General features: G+C 40.1%; 1 protein-coding gene across 1 annotated transcript in view; it reads left to right on the forward strand.

Annotated features, from left to right (window-relative positions):
• The window catches only part of LOC127574224 (zinc finger protein 236-like), a 97,672-nt gene that overhangs the window by 45,180 nt on the left and 29,384 nt on the right, over positions 1-23,108 (forward strand). Inside the window, exons 10-19 of the mRNA XM_052023043.1 lie at positions 704-976; positions 1,863-2,063; positions 4,455-4,608; positions 6,158-6,418; positions 8,927-9,201; positions 11,171-11,272; positions 16,523-16,674; positions 18,977-19,080; positions 21,034-21,185; positions 22,092-22,277. Coding sequence (XP_051879003.1) covers positions 704-976; positions 1,863-2,063; positions 4,455-4,608; positions 6,158-6,418; positions 8,927-9,201; positions 11,171-11,272; positions 16,523-16,674; positions 18,977-19,080; positions 21,034-21,185; positions 22,092-22,277 — 1,860 coding nt within the window. The remainder of the gene's footprint in view (positions 1-703; positions 977-1,862; positions 2,064-4,454; positions 4,609-6,157; positions 6,419-8,926; positions 9,202-11,170; positions 11,273-16,522; positions 16,675-18,976; positions 19,081-21,033; positions 21,186-22,091; positions 22,278-23,108) is intronic.

Consider the following 23,108-nt stretch of genomic DNA (forward strand, 5'->3'; position numbering starts at 1 on the left):
GAATGAAAAACTGTTGCAGGAATGTAGCCAATAAATGGTTTAAAGTTCCTTATTTTAAAACTGATTCTTACTCAAAAAAAATTGTTACTAAGTGAAAGAGTAAATACTGATATTGTTGCAAGTGTGGAATTTTTCTCCTTGCCATGTACTGGTTTCTCTATGTGAGGCTGAGCATTAGAACTGAATTATGCTTCTCTGTTTTTCCTACTACCACACACTAATTGTCTTGGAGGAGGATTGTAGTGATGGAGCAGTGTGCAGCAATTCTAACATTAGAGTTTGGCAGTTATAGACTTTTTACACAAATGTAGTGTACACAAATCTGCAAATCTTTGGATTGAAAATATGAAAATACTGTGGTAACATGAAGGATGGGATCTGTAGATCTGCATCCATTTAGGCACCATTACCATGAGCAAGTCAGCAAGCTGGTAGTACATTTTGCTGCACAATTTCTTCTTGGTCATGCTACATGAATAAGCAAGGTTTAAAACCAAAAGAGAGTGTGAATCAGAAAGTTGGGATTGAATGGTGTTGAGTTTGTCTGAGGTAAAAGTCCGCACTTTTGAAGTCTTGCTGATAATGGGAGATCATGAAATAATTCTTGAATTCAAAACGGGGTTGATGCAGTGAGGAGGAAATACATATTGCATCTGTGTATTCAATGAGTTATTGTAAGTATTTAATTGTTCTATGTTCACAGGGTCTGTCCGCCGTGTGAATGGAATTAGGTGGCACATGTGTACATATTGCACTAAAGAATTTAAAAAGCCCAGTGATCTAGTGCGACATATTCGTATCCACACTCATGAGAAGCCCTACAAGTGCACTCAGTGCTTCCGGGCTTTTGCTGTAAAAAGCACCCTCACTGCGCACATGAAGACTCATACCGGCATCAAGGAATTCCGATGTCCCATGTGCGCAAAGATGTTTTCCACTCAAGGGAGTCTAAAGGTTCACCTTCGGCTACACACAGGTACCTTTATAACTCCTGCATCAATTTGAAATGTAGTAATGATAATCTAGAGGTGTCCTTTAAAGTGGGCTTTGGACAAAATGTTTAGGGCTAACTAAGCCATGCCTGGCACCTCTAGTCTCTCTTCAGCCACTTTGATCTGGTGTCAAGCCATCGGAGGAAAAGGACAGCCCAAGGGATGTCAACCCAGGCTGTGACTTTGCAGTTTATAATCTCAGACAGCTCGAGCCAACATTTATATAACTTTGCAATGGGTGGGGATGAGGTAATGTCCTGTGAAACATAATTTGGAATTGGGAGGAGCTCTGCATCTCTGTGCTTGGTAAATTACTTATGCTCTGCAGGGTTGGTTTCTATAGTTTCTCAGAGTAAATCTGGTTTACAACGGGGACTTAATGCATGTGCGAAGGAACTAAAGGTTGCTTCAGCCATAGGTTGAAGGAGCTTTTTGTTTTTCCTTACCCGGTGTAGTGGGGAATTCAGTCTGGTTGAAAATGCACGTGTGCTTCCTGCACAAAATTATTGTGTCTTGTGCAGACTCTTAGAATCTAGAGGGAATCTTGGTTATTTTCAAGCTCCCACATAAGCACACATAAGCATCCATGTTGAAGTTATTTGTGGCTGTTCTGGGCAAGATAATCATTTTTTGTTCCGTGTTGAGCAATTATCTTCACCTTGGTCATTGTAAAGAGCAAGGGAACCACAATTTTTAAAAAAATATTGAATGTGCTTCGGAACACTCCTAAAATTCCAGGGTTCTTGAAATAAAATGTGCGACTAGAATGGGAATTTTTTTTGTTTACTCAGCCCTGATTTGTACTAATACCGCATTTTGTACAAATATTTCAATTCCATTTTTCTATTTATCTTCTATCCTTGTGATCAGGTGCCAGACCATTTGACTGTCCACACTGTGACAAGAAGTTCAGGACCTCAGGGCATCGCAAAAGTCACATTGCTTCACACTTCAAAAACTTGCAGCTTAAGAAAAGATTTCCACGCAAACCAGCCAAGACGCGGATTTTAAAAAACAGTGTCACGTTAACTGATATCCCACTCCAGGAGCCTATCCTCATCACTGATTCAGGTAAGGCTTTTCATTATGTGTGACTTGGTGGGAATGGACAGCAAATGCAATGTGACACATATTTACAACAGCAAATGACTAAGAGTTTGCAAAGCAATAAACAAATGGTTTTATTGATGTACACTAAACAAAAATTAAAATTGTTATGTGGTTTCATCGTGGCACTTTTGGGGGAAAAATATTGTTGTAACATATTAAAAGTTGTTGCAGTGTTCTTAAGATAAATGCCCTTGGATGAATAAATTAGTTAATAAAGCATTGCTTCATTTTGAAATGTTTCTTTTTCCCTAAATTTGCATGGAAAACTAATGAACCTTTGGTGAATGTCTTGAAAAGAATCAATATCAATGACTTGACTCTTTTCTTTATGCACAAATCATACATCTACTGCAGAGAAGAACCTGAACAAGCTGTGTGTCTCTTCTCTCTAAGAAGAGACACTCGAGAGAAGACATGTTAGAGGATTTCGTAATTATAATTCTGAAGGAGTTTGATAAGGTAGATGTAGAGAAAGCATTCCAACTTAAAGAAAAGTTCAAAACCAGATAGCCATTTCAAAAAAAAAGATATTGAGGTGAAACCTCATTACAGTGTTTGGTGTGTAAGCTTAGATGTGTGAATAGTATAGATTTAAGGGGTAGATAAGTACATAAGAGGGAAGGACTAGAAAGGAATGTTACTTTGGTGAGATAATTGGGCGAAATTGAGCTAAATTCAGCCTGCTGCCTGGACTCGATACTCAAAACCTGTGGCTACATGGACTTGCCTGGACTGGCCACAGAGGGCTGTTTGAGCTAACTCTGCATTCTGGAAGTGTCCAGCAAGACCTCGGTAGTGAGGAGCCACGTTACTGAGATCTGCTCACAGAATGCACTGAGATGACACAAAGTTAGGAGTGGAGCTTTCAGGGCTTTTGTAGCAGTTGTTAAACATTTCTGATATTCAGAGACATCTAAAAATTAAGATTGCTGCAAATTAAATATTATTTAATTTTTATAAAAGTTAATCAGTTTAGTTTTAAGTTTTTAAATATATTCATTAATTTACTTTTAAACCCTTTAAACTAAGAAGTGAAAATACTGAAACATATTAAATTGGAAAATAAATGACCTTGCTCTTCACCTCTACACCAGTAATCCCCATTCAGATCTGATCCTATGGCAGATCTACCTGGCTGGGATGAGAGAATTGGGCTCTCAGCACAACCAGGCTCTGCTGTTGATCTCCATATGGAGTTTTGCCACAGAGCTGAGTATGAGATGCACTAGCATCTGTCACTCAACATGTCCTGGTCTTAACAACAGGACTTGTTATCTGAGATTGGGTAACTGCAGGCAGTTCTCTCTCTCAGAGGCATTTCAACCTTGAGCATGGGTGCGGTACAAGTTATCTGTTGTAATAAAACAAATGAACATGAGCTGACCTCCTGCCACATAGATACACATAGACTGTGACTTTAGAGCAGTGTTGTTTCACTTCTGGTGCCTGGACAGACCAGATTTAAAGGGCTTTGAATTTCTCTCTAGTCGATGAGGCTCAGCTGAAATGAATTCAGATAATTAAAATGCAGAAGATCTTAAATGTAGGCAAAAACAGATGGAACTGTGAAGTCAATCTCTTGATGCCCGGGAAAATGAGAAGATAATATTTTAAGACGGAATCTCTCTCCTCTCATAAAGCTTTGCTTTTCCTTTTCTGTTTTTATTATTTAGTTTAATAAGAGGATTTCTTTGTTATTTATTTTCCACCCAAATTAGCTCCTTTTCCATTACCGGCTGGGTACTTATGGTATTTTTTTGAATTTTAATTTTAATTTGGGCAGAAACCTGTATGTTAACTAACAGGCACAAAAAATATGAATGGGCTGTGTGTGGCTGATGTAAATTGAAATATCACAGTAGAGGGTGCTCTTCCAGGTTTGGACATCACAATTTTACACAAAGCTATTAACATAGCATTTTGCCTTTGAATTGCACATAAAACATTCAGTTGGAGTACAAGGTTGTTTGCTATATTTAAGTAGAAATTGCCTGATGCTCTAATTGTTGATCTTGCACCCCTTCTTGTTTTACCTTAATGCTTTTACAGAATTTTGTTTTGCTGCAACTTGTGTAATTAAGTGGAAGTTCACTTATAATGACCATATAATGCTTGTATTGTGGGATCAACCAAACTGTATTGGGAATTTAATACAATGGCTAAATGTCAATCAAAAAGCATGTTGAGCACCTGTTGTGTAACTTAGTGACATCTATTTGATTCGTTTCATAGTTTTTTTTTGCAGCTTTTTTTTGCTTTGAGTCTGAAATAAAACCATGAATGTATGACTGGCTTTCAAAATGCATGAAAATTAAATTCACTTAAAAGCTTCACTTTTTTTTTCCACTGTAGGCCTCATCCAACAAACACCACGGAATAGCCAGTTGTACAGTCATTATTTGGCCAATGGCATCATAACTGACGGACTGGGTGGGGATAGGCCATACAAATGTGCTTATTGCAACAAGGGGTTTAAAAAATCTAGTCATCTTAAACAACATATCAGGTATGAGTGATAACATTGCTTATTTGAAATGTCTTTGAGATGATGTGGAAGGTTTCCTTACAATTTGTATAGCTGACACCAATATAGGTTTATTCAGTGCATAAGGAGAGCAGTCAACCTAGTATAACTATACTGGTTCTTTGGAAGAACTATTTAATTATAACTATTCTTCTGCTCTTCCCCAAAGCCCTGAAAGTGTTTTCTTTGTTGGTATATACTCAATCCCTATTTGAAAGTTATTAATTTTGCTTTCTATGATAAAGACAGAAATACCAATGCATTTGCATATAGCATTTTGTACGGCACTATTTATTTCATGTTGTTGCAAATTAATCTTTATATTTATCAAGTTTTGATCCCCAAATTTCAAATAATAAAAGGGATAAATTCTGGCAAGTACTAGATAAAATGGTGAATGACTTTTGAAGAGAGATGTTATAGAAACTTAACTCTGCAGCCATGATGACCAAATACAAATTCTGTTTTCAAATATTTGCGTGATCCTTTAGTTTGCCCCTTTAATGTTCTACTGAAGCCAGCACAAACCCAGTGGCCTGAATGGCCTCCTAAGTTTTAATAATACTGTGCATTCAGCTTCCTCTTTTTTTCTACTTTTATTGTCCTCTCTTTCTTTGGCATTTCATTTCTTTTTAACAACTTTGAAACTGAATAGTCTGTGTCACCACAGCTATTACACAATTCTGTATAATTTTATTACAAGTCACTTTTGTTTCTGTTTAAATCTGGTTACTTACTTATGATGGATTAAACACTCTGAATAAATGTTGTTTGTAAGAAACACATTTTCAGTTGTACGAATGAAATTGGATAAGGTCAGCACTCTTATTTAGGAATTTTTAAAGAGCAAAACCAAAAGAATTACAATTTAAAACACAGCCCAACCCCATTGGAGGACTTTGTCTTGCATATGTAAATTTGTTGGAGCAGAAAGTTGACAAATGTACTTGGGAAAATTATTACAATTGGCCTTGCAATTTGCCCTCCAGTTGCCAGTCACACCCAAAACGGACACACTCTGCCAGAGCTCTCTTGTTCAGACTTTGGCTTCTAAGCACGAAAGCACTTTAAGTATGAGAAAAACACTGTTCATTTGAAATGTGATGAAGAATCTCCATTGCATTATCATCTTTTAAAATTACATTGAACTTACACTCCTAAAACATGTTATTCTCCCAACAGCTGTGTTTTATGTCCCACATGAGCCCCTTTTCACTCTACCTCTATATAACCCTATTAGTTGTTCTTCTGTTCCTTTCTCACTCATGTGCTTATCTAGATTTCACTTAAATCCATCCAGGTTGTTGTCTTAACTACTGCTAATGGTAGCAAATTCCACATTCTAACCACTCTCTGGGTAAAGAAGTTTCTCCTGAATTCCCAGTTGGAATTAATTGGTGACAATCTTATATTCAGTACTTATTATCACAGATGCTAAAATGAGAGAACGAAAAAATAATTTCTGCTGATTTGGATTACTGTAGTAAAATCGTGTTGATCGTTGTAATCAACTGGTTTGTTCTCGTTTCAGGTCTCATACAGGTGAGAAACCATTCAAATGTTCACAGTGTGGCAGAGCATTTGTTTCATCTGGGGTCCTTAAGTCACACATCCGGACACATTCTGGCCTCAAGGCCTACAAATGTTTGATTTGTGATGGGACTTTCACCACCAACGGCAGCCTGAAGAGGCACATGTCCACCCACAGTGAGGTGCGCCCCTTCATGTGCCCCTATTGTCAGAAAACTTTCAAGACTTCCATGAATTGTAAAAAGCACATGAAGACGCATAGGTAAGAGCTTCTGAAGTTACTTTATATACATTGTATATATAGTTGAAGCTGCTTCAATCTTCCTACATCTACCTTCTATAACTTTGAGTTTTCATCTCATTTAATGAAAGTGAAGGGTTACAAGTAAAACAAAGGGATAAATTCTGGCAAGTATTTGATAAAATGGTGAATGACTGTTTAAAAAAAGATGTTATAGAACTTAACTCTACAGCCATGACTATCAAGTGCAAATCCAGTTTTTAAAAATTTGCATGATCCTTTAGTTTGCCTCTTTAATGTTGCACTGAAGCCAGCACAGACCCAGTGGTCTGAATGGCCTCCTTCTAAGTTGTAATGTTTCTGTGAATTCAGCCTTCTCTCTTTTTTCTACTTTTATTGTCCTCTCTTTCTTAGATGCTTTCATTTCTTTTTAATAACCTTGAAACTGAATACTCTGTGCCACCATAGCTATTAGGCGATTCTATATCATTTTATTGCAAGACATTTTTGTCAAGTGTGGGGTGGGGTGGCAAGGGTGGGGGGGCACGGTGGTTGGAGAGCTGATTTTTGGGAGTGAGGGGTTAGGTGCTGAGAGGCTGTTTCCACTGATTGGAGTCAAGTATCAGGGGACGATTGAAGACTCAGGTGAATTGTGAATATTCAGAATTCTCTATCCTAGAGAGCTGTGCATGATCAGTCACTGAGGATATTAAATATTGGGGTTGATACTCAAAAGGGAATCAAGTGGGAAGGTGAATTTGATATAGAAAATCAACGTTGGTCTTAAAGGTGGAGTGGGCATACTCCTATTTTCTTTTTACATCCTTATTGCAGGGCAGTGTTCTGAAGAGTTCAGCTTTTGTGCTGCTCCTTCATGGGGCCAGGGAGGTCTTTCAGTTGCGGCCTCATCATAATGGAAAGGTTGAACCTAAGGGATGGAGGGGTTTTTGTATTTCATCCAGCACGCCCAATGGTTCTGAGGCATTCAGCACTCTGTAAGAAGTCTGGTGCAAGCGTCTCTACACCTTACTTCGTTCCTGGAGGAATACTACTACAGCCTCAGCCCCACAAAGTCTTGAGAACCTTACTTGAAATGGCCTCTTTAGTTCAAGTTTCAGCTGGTATGATGGCTGCTGCCAGCATCTTGCTTAACCCCAGAGGCTAATGGAACTGAGGCCCTATGAGGCTCTGATTTGCATTCAGGTCCCACCTGAAAGAAGCAGGTATTTTTGAAAAGAAACTGAGAACGAGTAGAATGGGTGTGTCATCACCCATCCCCCTCTATCTCTTCACTTGATTTTTGCAAGGGCAGTAGGTGGAATTGTACTTTTGCCTCCCCAACCCCCTCATGCATGTAATGAAATACCAGTATCCAGTGTTGGAATTGAGCAATTCCAGGTCAGCTGTAGGTGAAGAATAAATTCTTGTTGACAAAAAAAACTGTCTTGCATTAAATTTTAGAAGATTATCCTGAGTTTAAAGCAATCTGTTACTTGCATAAGAGCCAACCAAATTTGTATTACTTAGGCTATTACAATAGCAATGAATGAATGCTTTCATTCCATCAGTGTACGTTTCAGTGTGTTTTCACAGCATGATCTAGAGTCTCTATAGTTACCTTGCAACAGGAAGCATTCAGGTAGTTAGAAAACAAATATATCTTGCCATCTTCAGTTGAAGTGATGAAAGACAGTATATTTATGAACTTAAGATATCACAAAGTATTGGGGCCAATATGTACACATTAAGGTCCCAAACCAGCAATGAGATGATGAGCAGATTATCTACTTCTAGAGGTACTAGGGTTGGCAAAGAAACAGAGGAGAACCTTGTTCTACTTTGAATTAACAATGATACAAAGGGTCCTATATATTCGCCTGAGAATACAGACAAGGCCTTGCTTCACTTCAAAGCAATATCCTTACCTCAAAGAGCACATCTAATATTGCAGCATTTCTTCATCATAGCATTGGAATGGCAATCTAGATCTCTGAAATGCGATTTGAACCAATCACTGCTTTTGGGTGAGACTGCTACTCACTGAACAATGTGATGCATGCAACTGATTTATTATATAATTTGATGTAATATGTAGCATTAAATGGTTTAGACTGACTATCCTATCCTGGAGAGGGAGACACAGTCAAGTGAACAAAAGTCATTGACTGTTTGACGTTGATGCACAGATAAGATTTCATGTCGTTAAAGCTGCAATGATGAAGGAAATGTATAATTGTTGCTTAAAATATGCTTAATAAGGCAACAGTTATTTTCCATCTCTTATCACCTTCTGAGCCATATATAACACAGGTCTGGAATTACCTCTAGGTCAGACTTATTAGAAATGGCAGGTTCTCTTCCTTGCTGAACTTTAGTAAATCAGTTGGGTTCTTAGAACTATTATCTGGAGCCAACATGTAATCTGTAGGTTCATAGCCATATATAGTCCAGTGCCATAACTACCAGAAAGAAAATCAAGTGTACAGATATCAAACATTTTTTTTCCAATCCTGTACCACCTACGTGCAGGTATGAGCTTGCTCAACAGATACAGCAGCAGCAGCAACAACAGCAGCAGGCAGCACCCTTGGATGACGACGGCTTGGTCGAATCTATGGAACAGCAGACTGACCCAACCACTGGGCAGGCACAAGTTCAGATTCAGGCAAATGAACTACAGCAGCCTTCAACAATCAGTGCTGACCAGCAATCCATGCTAGGCCTGAGTCAGGAGCAAGTTGTGGGGTCTCAGCAAAGTGGGCTTGGCCAACAGCTTACAGACCAGCAGCTTGTACAAGATGAAGGTAAGGTTGGGAAAGTTGCATAACAGTTTGAACTCTGTGTACTTTTTTGAACAACATTGCTGATTAGAAAGATAGAAATGTGTTTTTGTTTATCTTTTCAATTGAAAGGAGTACTTTGATCCTGATTTCCCAACTTGGTAGGAGATCCACAGGACTTGCCATTTCCACTGTGGCCTCCTGCACTGTTCTAACAATGCCCATTGTAAACCCAAGCAACAGCAAGCCTGGGCACATTGCAGCCTTTCAGACTTGATGTCAAATAGTCATTTCTGCTGTAGGTTACCCTATCAGAGCTTCCCTTTGCCATGTACATTCTGCCTCCACCCTTTCTGCAACTTAAAACCACTTGTAGCCATTGTGTTCCTGCTTATCACCTTCTTGCAGCTGTCTCCAATTTCACCCTCCCCACCTCCCTTCTGGCTCCATCTTCCTCTCTTTTTTCCTGTCTGCCATCTATCATGTCTCCCAACCCCACCTCTCCCCCTCTCCTACCTGGCTGGATCTGCTCATGATCCTTCAATATCCCCACCAATTGCCTCTGCCTCACCACACCCACTCTCCTCTTTATACTGGCTGTTTCCCCTCTCCACTCTGTCCTGATGCGGGGTTTTGACCTGAAACATCGATAATTCCTTTATCCCTGCTCCAGATGCTGCTTGAGCAGATTGTTTGTTGCTCCAGATTCCAGCATCTGCAGTCTTTTGAGTCTCCAACTTGTTTTCAGTTTTTCTAAATCTGACAAAGGGGCTTCAACCTGAAATGATAAATCTTTTTCTCCTTCCATGAATGCTGCCAGACCAGAGTGTTTCCAATATTTTCTGTTTGTTTCAGATTTTCAGCATGTGCAGCTTTTTTTTTTCACAGATGGGGAAATTGCCCTGCTCATGAGTGCTAAATTCAATGAAGTAGCAGAATTAAGCTAAAGCAAAGCTGAATGGTACATGCTTTTCTTGCTACACTGGTCCTCCCAGTTACAGCAGGGTTCAGTTCCTGAGAACTGTTCATAACCTAGACAGTTCACAAGTTGGAAATGTGGCTGCAAACTGAGTTCTCAGCCGGCAGTAGATGCCTGCAGCCCACAACGGTCGGCAAATCCATCCTGCCAGTCTCCCAAATGCCAGTTCATATGTAGGGGCTGTATATAAGTCGGGCGTTCAAAAGCTGGGGAGGGTCTGTATCTGCTTAGAAGATTCAGAATGGCACAAATGCAGGATTGTTTCCACCACCCTTACAAGCAGTGAGTTTCAGATTATATCTAATGAGTGTAAAATAAAGTTTTTCCTCGTGTTTCCCTTTTATCTTTCACTCGGAATACTATAATTTTGCACCAATTTGGGTGAGAAATTTCCTTTTCTGATCCATGCCACCAGATGGAGCTGAAGACACTAATGAAAACAAATTTACTGGCACTGTGCAAGAAAAGCTACTGTTAAACACAGTGGCAAGTCTTTTAAGTCCATTCATCGAGAACTATACTCTGAGTACCTTGAAACCTTCTTGGCTGAGAGGGTATGGATCACGCTCTGATTCAGTTCAAATTTAAATCCCTGCTGGCTGGAACATTGGCAATTTCTTACTAGCTAAATGCATGAGGCCAGATCTATGTATTTGAAGGATTAAAAGCATTGGGTGTCTTGTGTTGTTTAATTGTGTTCATCTCTATGTTTTTAAATGTCCAATGTAATTATTTTCTTTTACCCCGAGTGTGAAATAGATCTAGCTAATAACATAGCTAGCTTCAAGGGGAAGTTCAATAAACCTGTGAAGGATTAAGGAATAGATGAATGTGCTAATGCTGTGAGATGAAAGAGAGATGCGAGGAAACAACTCATGAGGCAAACAAATGCCAACATGAACTATTGGGTCAAATAACTTCTTTGCAAACAATTCAGTGTAATGTATTTATTTTAATCTACTCTTGTAACTACTTTTAAATGCCTTGTTTTCTTTCTTTATTTTCCTACTCCAGACTCCTTTGTGACCACGCATCATACCCTGCAGCAGAATATCAGCCAATTTGATCAACAAGCTATAACACAGCAGGCCTTTGACCAACAGAGCCTAACCCAAGGTTGTACTCTTTTCTGGGGGGGGGGGGGGGAGAAACAAATTTTATGCATTATTATTGATTTTTCTGAGGCTCTACTACTTTCAAGTAATTAAATGTGTATGGTTTTCTTTTGGGTCATAGACTCATACTGCACAGAAACAGTCCCTTTGGCCCACCGTGTCCATACCAACCATTAAATACTCATACTAATCCCATTTCTAAACCTTGGTGATTCAAGTGTTCCTCTAGATATTTATTTAAATGTGTGAGAGTACTTGCCTTCATCTCCCACTGAGGCTGTGTGTTCCAGATTTCAGTCATCCTGTAGGTAAAAAAAACGTCTTCCCTGGTCCCCTCTAAACCTCTTGCTCTTACCATAAACCTATGCCTGTGAGTTATAAATATTTTTGCTGTGGGGAAAAGAATTTCTTACTATCTATCCTGTCTATCCCCCTCATAATTTTGTATATCTGTATCATCTTCCCTCAGCCTCCTTCATTCAATGAAAACAAACCCTTTATATCTATTCTCTCCTCATAACTGAAACGCCCTAATCCCAGGCAACATCCTGGTGAACCTCCTTTGTACCGTCTCCAGCACAATCACATTCTTCCTGTAATGTGGTGACCAGTACTCCAGCCATGACCTGACCGATGTTTTATAATGTTGTAACATAACCTCCCTGCTCTCGTGTTCTGTGGCCCAGATGATGAAGGGAAGTATCCCACATGGTTTCTTCACCACCTTCATGGAGTTGTGCACCATGTCCCACTGTTCCTCAATGCTCCCTAGGGTCCTACTGTTCATTGTGTATGTCCTAACTTATTAGACCTTCCAAAATGCATCACTTTGCATTTATTGGAATGAAATTCCATCTGCCATTGCTCTGCTCATCTTACCAACTGATTAATATCGTCTTGTAGTCTGACTATTCTCACTGTTAATGACACTGCCGATTTTCTTGTCATCTGCAAACTTGCCAATCATACCTCCCACATTCATATCCAAATCACTAATGTACATGAGTAAGGGCCCCAGCATCAATCATAGGCTCGTGAGCCTAACTTGCCGAGCAGTAAGGAAATTATTGGTGAAGATTCTTCAGGATAGAATTTGCACACATCTGGAAAAGCATGGACTTATTAGGAATAGTTAGCATGGCCCTGTGGAGGGATGGGGGAGGTCATTGTCTTGCAAACTTGATTGAATTTTTTGAGAAGGTGATGAAGTTGATTGATGAAAAGAACAGTGGATGTTGTCATTTGACAAGATCCTCACGGTAGGATTAAGACGTAGGATGCATGGAGACTTGGTAGTTAGGATTCAAATTTGGCTTCGCCATAGAAGACAGAAGGTAGTGGTGGAGGGGTGTTGTTCTGACTGGAGGTCTGTGACCAGTGGTGTTCCACAAGGGTCAGTGCTGGGACCTCTGTTGCTTGTGATGTATATAAATGGTTTGGATGAAAGTGCTGGTGGGAAGATTAGTAAGTTTGTAGATGACACAAAAATTGGCAGAGTTATGAATAATGAGGAAGGTTGTCAAAGGATACAGCAGGATATAGATCAGTTGGAAATATGGACAAAGAAATGTCAGATGGAGTTTAACCTGGGCAAGTGTAAGGTGTTGCATTTTGTGAAGTCAAACACAAGTTGAAAGTAAACAATAAATGGCAGTACCCTTTGGAGCATTGATACACAAAGGGGTCTTGTGGTGCAAGTCCATAGCTCCCTGAAAGTGGCAACACAAGTAGATGGGGTAGTAAAGAAGGCATATGGCATACTTGCCTTCATTGCTTGGGGCATTGAATATAAAATTAGCAAGTCATGTTGCAGCTGTATAAAACTTTGGTTTGGCCACATTTGTAGTAGTGTGTGCAGTTTGCCACATTAAAGGAAGGATGTGGCGGCTTTTGAGAGGGGTACAGAAGAGGTTCACCAGGATGTTGCCTGGATTAGAGAGTATAAACAATATAAGGAGAGATTGGACAAACTTGGATTATCTTCTCTGGAGCGTCAGAGCCTGAGGGGCTGCAAGATAGAAGTGTATGAGAGGCATAGATGGGGTAAGTAGTCAGAGTCTTTTTCCTCGGGTAGAAACATCAAATACTAGAGGGCATAGCTTTAAGATGAAATGGGGAATGTTTAAAGGAGATTTGAGGCAATTTTTTTTTTATCAACACAGAGTGGCGGGTGCCTAGAATGCACTACCAAGGGAGGTGATAGAAGCAGATACAACAGCAACATTTACGACAGGCACATGAACAGGCAGGGAATAGAGGGATGTAGACCTTGTGCGGGCAAATGGAATTAGTTTAAATTGGCATCATGGTTGGCACAGACATCGTGGACTAAAGTGCCTGTTCCTGAGCTGTACTGTTTGTTCAACTGTAAAACCACACCTGGAGCACTGTGTTCAGGTTTAAGAAGAGGTATAATTGCATTGGAGGTAATTCAGGGAAGATTGCAGCCAGGGATGCATCTCATCAGGCCCTTGGGATTTATCCACCAAGACATCTAATACTTCCTTTTTAATGATATAGTTCTAGAATTTCACCCTTACCTCCACCAAGTTCTCTAACTACAGTGTCCCTCTCCTTGGCAAATACAGATGAGAGATGTATTGATCTAAAGCCTCACCTACGTCCTCCAGCTCCACCCACAAATTGCCTGTTTGTTTCCTAATGAATCCTATTCCTTCCCTGGTTACCTTCTTGCCCTTAGTAGACTTGTAAAATCCGTTGGGATTGTCCTTAATCTTGCACTCAGTTTTAAATACCTCCCTACACTTTATGTACTGCTAAAGTGCTTTCTGCATTCAGTTCATTACATCTGCCACAATATTCCTTTTTTTGTTCTGTATCCAGCCCTTTGTATCCCTTGCCATTCAGAGTTCCTTGCACTTGTTCTCTGCAGATTTCACCCTCATGGGAATGCATTTGACCCTGGGCGCTCATCACTTCACTTTTGAATGACTCCCACTTGCTCATGCTGACCTGTCTACAAGTCACTGCTCCCATTCTACTTTTGTGAGGTCCTGTCTTACGATATTGAAATCTGCCTTCTCCCAGTTCAGGACCTTAATTTTCAAATCCTTATCCCTTTCCATCTTGAAACTTAAAGTTGTGGTCACTATCTCCAAAATGTGTTCCCATTTAAACTTCAACCACTGGCGTGGTTGAGTTCCCTAAGATTAGGTCTGGATTTGCACCTTCTGTAGTAGGACTATCTACACACTAGCTCAACAAGCTCTCCTGGGTGCATTGTAATAAGTTCACCCCCCTGTACAACCTCAGTTAATATTGGGCAAGTTGAAGTCCTCCATCACTATAATCCTTTTACTCTTGCATCTCTATGTAATTTCTCTACATATTGGCACCTCTGTTTCTTGCTGACTGTTATACGTTTTTCCTGTAGTATATATTTCTAAATGAGTACCTAATTAGTGGTTGAAGTTGTGCAGTGCTGTGTGCTCGGGACAAGTTGTCTGAGCCAGCGACTAGGGAAACTCAGTTAATGGGAAGCTATATCAACTTAAGAGGGATAAAGGATTAGACAGCTAAACTGAAAGTGTTGGGTGAAGCTAAACAACAGAGACCTGTAGAACTGAATGGCCTGTTATGTTACTCTATGTCTAATGCAGATGTTGATCTTTATTTATCTTTATTTAACGACGTTAACACTTCCAGACAAACCTAATGTTCCTAATGAAGTGAGACTTTATCCTGAATCACTGTTCTCATGCTGTTAATGAAACCTGCCATGGAGCAGTGTAAGCTTAACCTGAGCAATGTCAGAATTAAATGCAGGCTTAACAGTCGGGACCAGTGGGGAGTACTGTACTAGACTCTCATTGCTGTTGGAGTTATCACATTATTTGAGGTTTTAGTTCTTTGTTGCTGTTGCACGTGTTTTGCGTAGTGAAGGACATTTGTATTCTCGGGAAGTGCGAGACTACTTATGTGATCAATCATAGAAATTTGTGGCATAAAAGGGGGCCTTTGTTGCCAGGCCAGCCAAAAATGGAGCTTGTTTTCCTCAATTCCCCAATAATTCTAATACCTAATTAACTTAAATCTTCCTCCTGCCCCCTAATTATTGACTCCTCTGTTAAGGAAACAAGTTCTTTATCTTCACCACAAACTTTATCAGTCTCTATATCTCTATCTGTCTGTCTGTGTATATATGTATGTATGTATATATATCTATATATATGTGTGTGTATATATCCTCCTCATAGTGTACTGACCAGAACTATGCACTGCACTCCTGCTGTGGCCTGACTAATACATGGTTCTAGCATGGTCTACCCTGTTTCTGTACTCTATGGTTTGGCCAATAAAAGCAATCATAAAGTCTGGATCTTATTCATTTTATCTACCTCTACCCAAAACATTCAGGGATCAATAAGGATGCATTCCAAGTTTCCTTTGTTCCGCAATACTAAATGTCTGCATCGTTGCCTCCATAAAATTTTTGTGTGTTGAGTTAGAGTTTTTATTAATCTAAGAGACTGATTTTTAAAACAGGATGTCGTTCTCTAAAATAAACTCTCTAGGATTAATTTATGGCCACAATTTGCATTTATAGAGAGACCTAAAAGGTCTCAACAAACAAAACATGACATAGAGCCGCAGAAAGTGATATTACGGTGTAACCAAAAACTTGGCCAAAGGAGCAGGCTTCAGTGAAAGTCATAAAAGAAAAAAACAGAGGTTTAGGGAGGGAATTCCACGCAACCTGTGATGAATTGGAGTTTTACAGGAAGGTAGAATTAGGTTGCAAACTGAAATCAAAAGCAGGAGATAATTTCAAGGGTATAAACTAAGTTATGAGGCAACACAAAGGGGTTGGAAGAACTCAGGTCAGGCAGCATCTATGGAGGGAAATGGACAGTGGATGTTTCGGGAAGGGTCTTGACTCAAAACATCGACCATCCACTTCCCTCCATAGATGCTGCTTGACCTGCTGAGTTCCTCCAGCTTCTTTGTGTGTTGCTTCAGATTCCAGCATCTGTAGTCTCTTGTGTCACCAAACTGTTTTGAGGCTTGGATTATAGTTACAAACAACATGATTCTTTTATGATTTGTGACCTCTGCAACACTAGAATCAGTTGCTTCCTGGCAGTGAGTCCAATTGTCAACAATCTGTATTTAATCCAACAGGATTTAGAAGTCTACTTGCATTTGAACAATAAGTTGACAGTTTCATCTTGTCATTTAAGCATAAATTTGTGTGATCACAAGCTGACAAACTTATTACCCTTTGTGTTAGGTTTCACCATCACAGATAGCTTTGGCCAGCAGAGTCAATTTACCACAGTGCAACAATTACAGGATTCAAGTAGTTTGGAGTCACAAGCTCTAACCCCCAGTTACCACCAGCAGAGCCTGCTTCAGGTCCCTACCACAGACAGTATCAATGTGGTGAGTATTAAACAGGTGAAATTTTAAACCATATTCCTTGTACCTCTCTTGTTTAATCTTTTCCTATAGCCTTATGAAGGTTTGAAATCATTGTTAGTTTTGGAAATGGTAAATACAAGCTGACCCATAAAAACACCCCACAAAAGCTCTGAAGGAGCAGCTCTGCCAAACCAGAAGCATCTATGTTTCATTGAATTTGGATTGAATGCTTTTTTTGTGTCCTAACGTAATTTCCCAAACACAGTTAAGGTTGAACAGGTCATTGAAGTAGGTCAAAGTCAAGTTAATTATTCACAGTAGCGCAGAGTAGCGGTTAGCATGACACTATTACAGTGCTAGTGATCGGAGTTCAATTCCCGTCGCTGTAAGGAGTTTGTATGTTCTCCCCTTGTCTGTGTGGGTTTCCTCGGGGTGCTCCAGTTTCCTCTCACATTCCAAAGACGTATAAGTAGGTTAACATGGGTTTAAATGGGCGGTGCGGACTCGTTGGGCAGGAAGGGCCTGTTACCATGCTATATAAATAAAGTTTTTTTTTACATGTATATACAGCTGCATTGAAAAACAGTTGCAGCGCCATCACAGGCACGTAACATCATATAAGCAGCGTTCACAAGAAAAACATAAACACAATTTTTACATGAAAGAACACAATTAGAACAATAAAAAGCAACATCCATTTTAGTGCAAAGTGGTCATAGAATTGCTAAACTGTAATGATTAAGGTTTTGCCAGTTGGTTCAAGAACCAAATGGTTGAAGGGAAGTACAGGAAATCCCCGGGTCACGAATGAGATCCGTTTTTGAGACTGTTCGTAGCCTGATTTTGTATGTAACTCAGAACAGTGTCCGCGCATGCACACTTGAGCCGGGGATCGCGGCCGCGCGTGCACACTTGGGCCAGGGATTGCAGCCGCACGTGGCCCCAGCTGCACATACGCACTTGGCCCGGGGTTCCCCAGCCACACATGTGCACTTGGCCTGGGGTTGGGCCAAAGAAGGTGTACAGTCGCCGTGGTAGGATCAGGGGCTGGGCCTGCTTAAGAACCGACGTTCGTAAGTCGGGGACTTCCTGTAGCTGTTCTTGAACTTGATGGTGTGGGACTTCAGACTTCTGTACCTTCTACCCGATAGTAGCTGCAAAAATATGGCCTGGCCTGGCTGGTGGGGAATCTTTGATGATGGATGTTGCCTTCTTAAGGCAGCACTTCCTGTAGATACTACCAGTGGTGGGGAGGGATGTACCCATGATATACTAGGCAGAGTCCACCACTCTGCTTGATGGACGGAAAGTTCTCCTGCATGAAGGGTTTAAATTATATTCAAGTTGCATAATCTTTACTAGTTTTCTCGATAACAAAAGATTGAGGGGTGATCTGACCAAAATGTTAAAAGGATTTAATAAATAGACACCAAGAGGCAATTTTCTGTGGCAGGGGAATCCTGAATGAGGGGATAGAAAGTTAGATTGCTCAGGGGAGAATTGAGGAAGCACTATTTTTATACACTGGGCTTTGTAAATTTGGAAATTGGATCCCATTCCCAAATGCTGAGGTACCTGGAACATTTATGATTGACTTTTTGTTTGGGAATAGGTGTACGGGCACATCAAGCTACTTCAATTAGTGCTTCAGTATTTGAGTATGAAAGGTGTTATGTACTCGGTAATATAAACCATCCAAATATTTGTTGGCTCACTACAAAATCTCATCACCTTGTATGATCCTACTAGAGTTTTCTTCTTAAATCTTCCAGTCCATAATTGTGAAATGAATGTGTGGCAGCACAGTGGTACAACAGACAATGCTGCTGCCTCACAGCTGCAGTGACTCTGGTTCAATCCTGAGCAGTGCTGTCTGTATGGAGTCTCCACATTATCCCTCTGATGACATGGGTTTTCCTTAGTGCACCAACTTCCTCCCAAAGACGTGTTATTTGTCCATTGTAAATTACCCCTAAGCATAGGTGGGTGGCAGAGAATTAGGATGGATTTGATGGACATGTGAGAGAGAATAGTTTGCAGAGAAATAAATGAGGGAATGGGACCAGTGGGATTCTCCTGAGAACTAGCATAGACTCAACAGACTGAATGGTCTCCTCGTGCATCTTATGGCAATGCATAATTTTCTGTATTTACATAAGTAAAATTATTCCCCATGTAGAAAGGCTGAATCTCCCTTGTACTGTAATTCTGCAACATGTGGCTCTGTAATGGGCATAATATAACATTTTCCTATTGAATGATGTGATGAAGTTTCATTGCTGATATTTATTGAATTCTCCTTGCTCTTATGTGCACTCTGCAGGCCACACGACTATTACACGAGCCGTCACCAGGAGCCTTGCATCTTCAAAGTCATCGCTCAGCATTCCATTCTGATAATGAGGACCAAGTCAGACGAACATACAGGTTAGTTACAGTGAAATGTTTTGTGTGTTCCAGTATGCTGGGCACTTCCTCACAGGCATCTACTGTACTTATTTTCTCTCTTTTAACAGCACTGATCTCAAAAAAGGGCCCTTCTTTCTGGCCGGAGGAGATGCCAGGCATATATTTGCTGTTGACCAATTTAGGGATAAGATTTTGGCCATATTGCCCCGTGAATATTACCATTAGTGTCATACTTGGCTTCATGGTAACACTTAGGTCAGAATTTCCTGGATTCGAGATGGGATTTGACCCCATAATTCCAATTGAGGCACTACCATGTTGGTTGATGAGTCCTCAAACCATGGTCCATTTCTGCCCCTTTAGGCAGACATTAAAAATTCTGTTACATTGCTCAGGAAAGTTTAGGATTGTGCTGTTAGTTACTTGAAATACACAGTAGATGAGGGGAGGACGGATGTGAAATATTTTGATTGAAGATCCTTGAGACTGGTGTCCTGGTCAACATTTGTCCACTGCAGTTGTGTCGTCCTCTTGAAAACAGCAGCTTAATCATCTGATATCTGCCATCTCAACAAAACATGCACTTGAGTTGTACCACAATCACTTTAAACCTTCCAGTCACCCCACTCCTGGGATTTGAAACGGGTGTCAAAGGCAGGCCAAAGCAGTGCCCAGAAGTCCAACCTGATCCATTTCTACCCTCTATAAAGTTTCCATGGGATTTCTACCTGCCAACATTCAAATCGGTGCAGCAGTGAGTGGAAACTGTAAATGAACTTGATGTGAACTCTGTAGTATAAATGTGGCAAACTTTTTATACTGCAGTTATTGTAGCACCAATGTATATTTGTTCCTTAGCGCAGGTCACATCTGTGTTTAATTTTTTTTCTATGTTTGGACCTGTTTTTTTTTGGACTCCTCTCTCATCAGAGCCTCCATCTGAGGTAATGGAGACCAGATTCCACCCAGATTGCAATATATGAATCCCAATGTGAAGCCTATGCTGATATTTTCCCCACACTATTCTCAAAAACAAGCCAACTCCCCCTTGCTCAGTACAGAGCCTGATGCCCCTACTGCCAAGCTCCTGGTCTACTTGTGCCCATGGGCCTTGTGAATTGTTTACTCCCTCGTTGCTGTGACCCTTTTAAATTTATTCATGGAACATAGGCATTGCTAGAAAGGCTAATGTTTATTAGCCAATCATCTGAGCACTTCAGAAAATAGTTAACATTCATCCACATTGGGTGTGGTTTGAAGTTACATGTAGAACGACCAGGAAAGGATGGCACATTTCCTCTCCAAAAGTACATCAGTGAGCTGGCTGGATATTAGTTGAAATGAGTGAATATGGTAGTTTCATAGTCATCGTTATTGATACTAGCTGGTTAACTGAAATTGAAGGCAGTTCAGGGAAGGTTTGCTCGGACGATCTCAGATGTGGAGGGATTGTCTTATGAGGAAAGGTAGAACTTGTTAGGTATGCACATATTGGAGGTCAGAAGAATGAGAAGTGATCTTATTGAAATGTTTAAGATTCTTGGGGGGGCTTGACAGGTAAGGATGTTTCCCTCATGAGAGTCTAGGGCCAGAGAGTGTAGTGACAGAATAAGAGGATGCCTATTTAAGATTGAGGTAAAGAAGAGTTCCTTATAAAGGGTCATGAATCTCTGGAATTCCTTGCCCCAGAAAACTGTAAATCCTTGAATATATTCAAAGCTGAGATATTTAATCAGTAAGGGAATGGAGGATTATGGGGATAAGGTGGGCCGGTTAAATCAATCATGATATTAAATAGTGGCTTGAGAGGTGAATGACCTACTTCTGTTCCTGGTTCTCACAGTCTTCATGTGCATGCAATTTAATGTTTATTTTTCCAATGTTCCCTTTTAATCTCTAATTCTAAAGATACTAAAAAGGCAAGTGCAGTATTTATCAGTGACTTTTTATCCCCACTCCTGTATTCCTTAGGTGTGAGTTCTGTACCAAAGGTTTCAAGAAGTCAAGCCATCTAAAGCAACATGTACGTTCGCACACAGGTGAAAAGCCCTTCAAATGTCTTCAGTGCAATCGGTGTTTTGTATCCTCAGGTGTTTTGAAAGCACATCAGCGAACGCATACAGGTAATGAATGGCTTGGGCAAACTGATGTTGAACAAGAGAAAAAAGCTTGTATTTGTACAATGCCTTTTGTAGCATCAGAACAGCACATGGTGGTTTACAGCCAATGCAGTGTGAAATGTGGCTAGTTTTCACAAACACCTGTGTGATAAATGAGAGCCATTTGTACTTGCCATAGTTTGTGGGTAAGCTGAGGAACTCGTTGTAGCAATGCAAGTAGTGGCAGAGTTAGCAATGGAGCCTTTGAGTCCATTGATCCCAATTTGCTCTTGAAGGAAAAAGGCCCCCTCTGGTTCGTGATGAAAGCCCTGGCCAGCTAATTTGTCTATCTGAAAATTGGAATTAGCTGATTATCGATAGTTATTCCTCCATACCCTTTTGATCCCTGATTTTTAGGAGTGAATTGCTTCATGTTTGTCAATATAATTCTTAAAACAAAAAAATGGCTTCTCATTAAATAAAAAGCTATGCAGGACCAAACAAAATAACAGTAAATCAAACGTGAATCAGAATAGTGTTACTCTTGAATTGATCTACCCATCTTTCACTTGGAAATCAACATGAGACAAGGTAATTAAAATCTAAAATAACTGCACCAATGTAAGTTAGGTGGAAGCAGACTCAAAAATAACTTTGGAAGGGAACTTCAATAAATACCTGGAACAAAACAAAAACTGAAGGGCTACAAAGAAAAACAAGGAGTAGAACTAATTGAGTAGTTCTTTCAATGAATCTGAAAAGGCATGAAAGGCTGAATGGTTTCCTGCATTGTATTGTATTGATATTTTGGTTTTTAACTGCTGTGATTTGTAATACCAATTTTTGTGCTTTTATCAGTATTTTTGAATCAAGTGATAACTTATTTTAACATCTATTGGCATATAGAATTATGTCTGTATATGTTTAAAGGTATTAAAGCCTACAGATGCAATGTTTGTGATGCCACCTTTACCACCAATGGGAGCCTTACAAGGCACATGGTAATCCATACCAGCCTCAGACCATTCAAGTGCCCATTCTGCGATGATACTTTCCGAACATCACTTCACTGCAAAAGGCACATGAAAGCTCATCAAACAACTGCAGGAGTAGGAGGTATGAAGTGCTTTGTCTTAACACTATGATGTTCTTTTATCAGTGGGAAGGAGTTACGGGTGGAAGTTGCATCACCTCCATCCCCTACCACTCTACTCCAGGACTCATTTCTGCCCTAGCCAAATAATGGACCAAAGAGCTGAATTTCAGAAAGAGGTGAGAGTGCCTGCCATTGAGTGTGGCATTGAAGAGCCCTGGTAAATGTGTAGTCATTGAGAGTTGAGGGGAAAACTCTGCTGGCTTGACATGTTGCACGTGAAGGAAGGTGGTTGCAGTTGTTAGAAGTCAATCATCTTAGCCCCAGGATATCACTGCAGGAGTTCCTCAAGGCAGTGTCTTAAGTGCAACCATTTTTAACTTCTTCATTAATAACTAGCATCTGACCATAATTTTTATCTTGCCAAATGGACTTTAGAAATGATGAAAGGAACCAGCAGCAGGATGATTAAATATTTAGAGTCTGAGGGTGATCAATAAAGAATAGGGAAGTTTGAAGATAGATAGCATGTAGAATTAATTTTAAGCATTTGGAAGAATTTTAATGGTTAGGTTTGTTTAACAATAGTAAAAGGTTCTTTCAAGAAGCTTTTACGCGGCAATATTGATGTTTCAGCATAAAAATGCTTTGGCTCCAAACTAAATAATTCATGGAAATTTAACAAGCAAAAATCTGTGAATGTTGGAAATTTGGAAAACGGGAAAATGCTGAAAGTGCTCAGTAAACAGACAGTGTCTGTGGAGGGAGAAATAATGTTTCAGGTTGATGACCTTTTATCAGAAAGGTCATTGCCATCAAGACCCATTTCTGATGAAAGTTCACCAACCTGAAAT

Source organism: Pristis pectinata, chromosome 9 (genome assembly GCF_009764475.1).
Source record: "Pristis pectinata isolate sPriPec2 chromosome 9, sPriPec2.1.pri, whole genome shotgun sequence".
In the NCBI taxonomy this organism is placed as follows: domain Eukaryota; kingdom Metazoa; phylum Chordata; class Chondrichthyes; order Rhinopristiformes; family Pristidae; genus Pristis; species Pristis pectinata.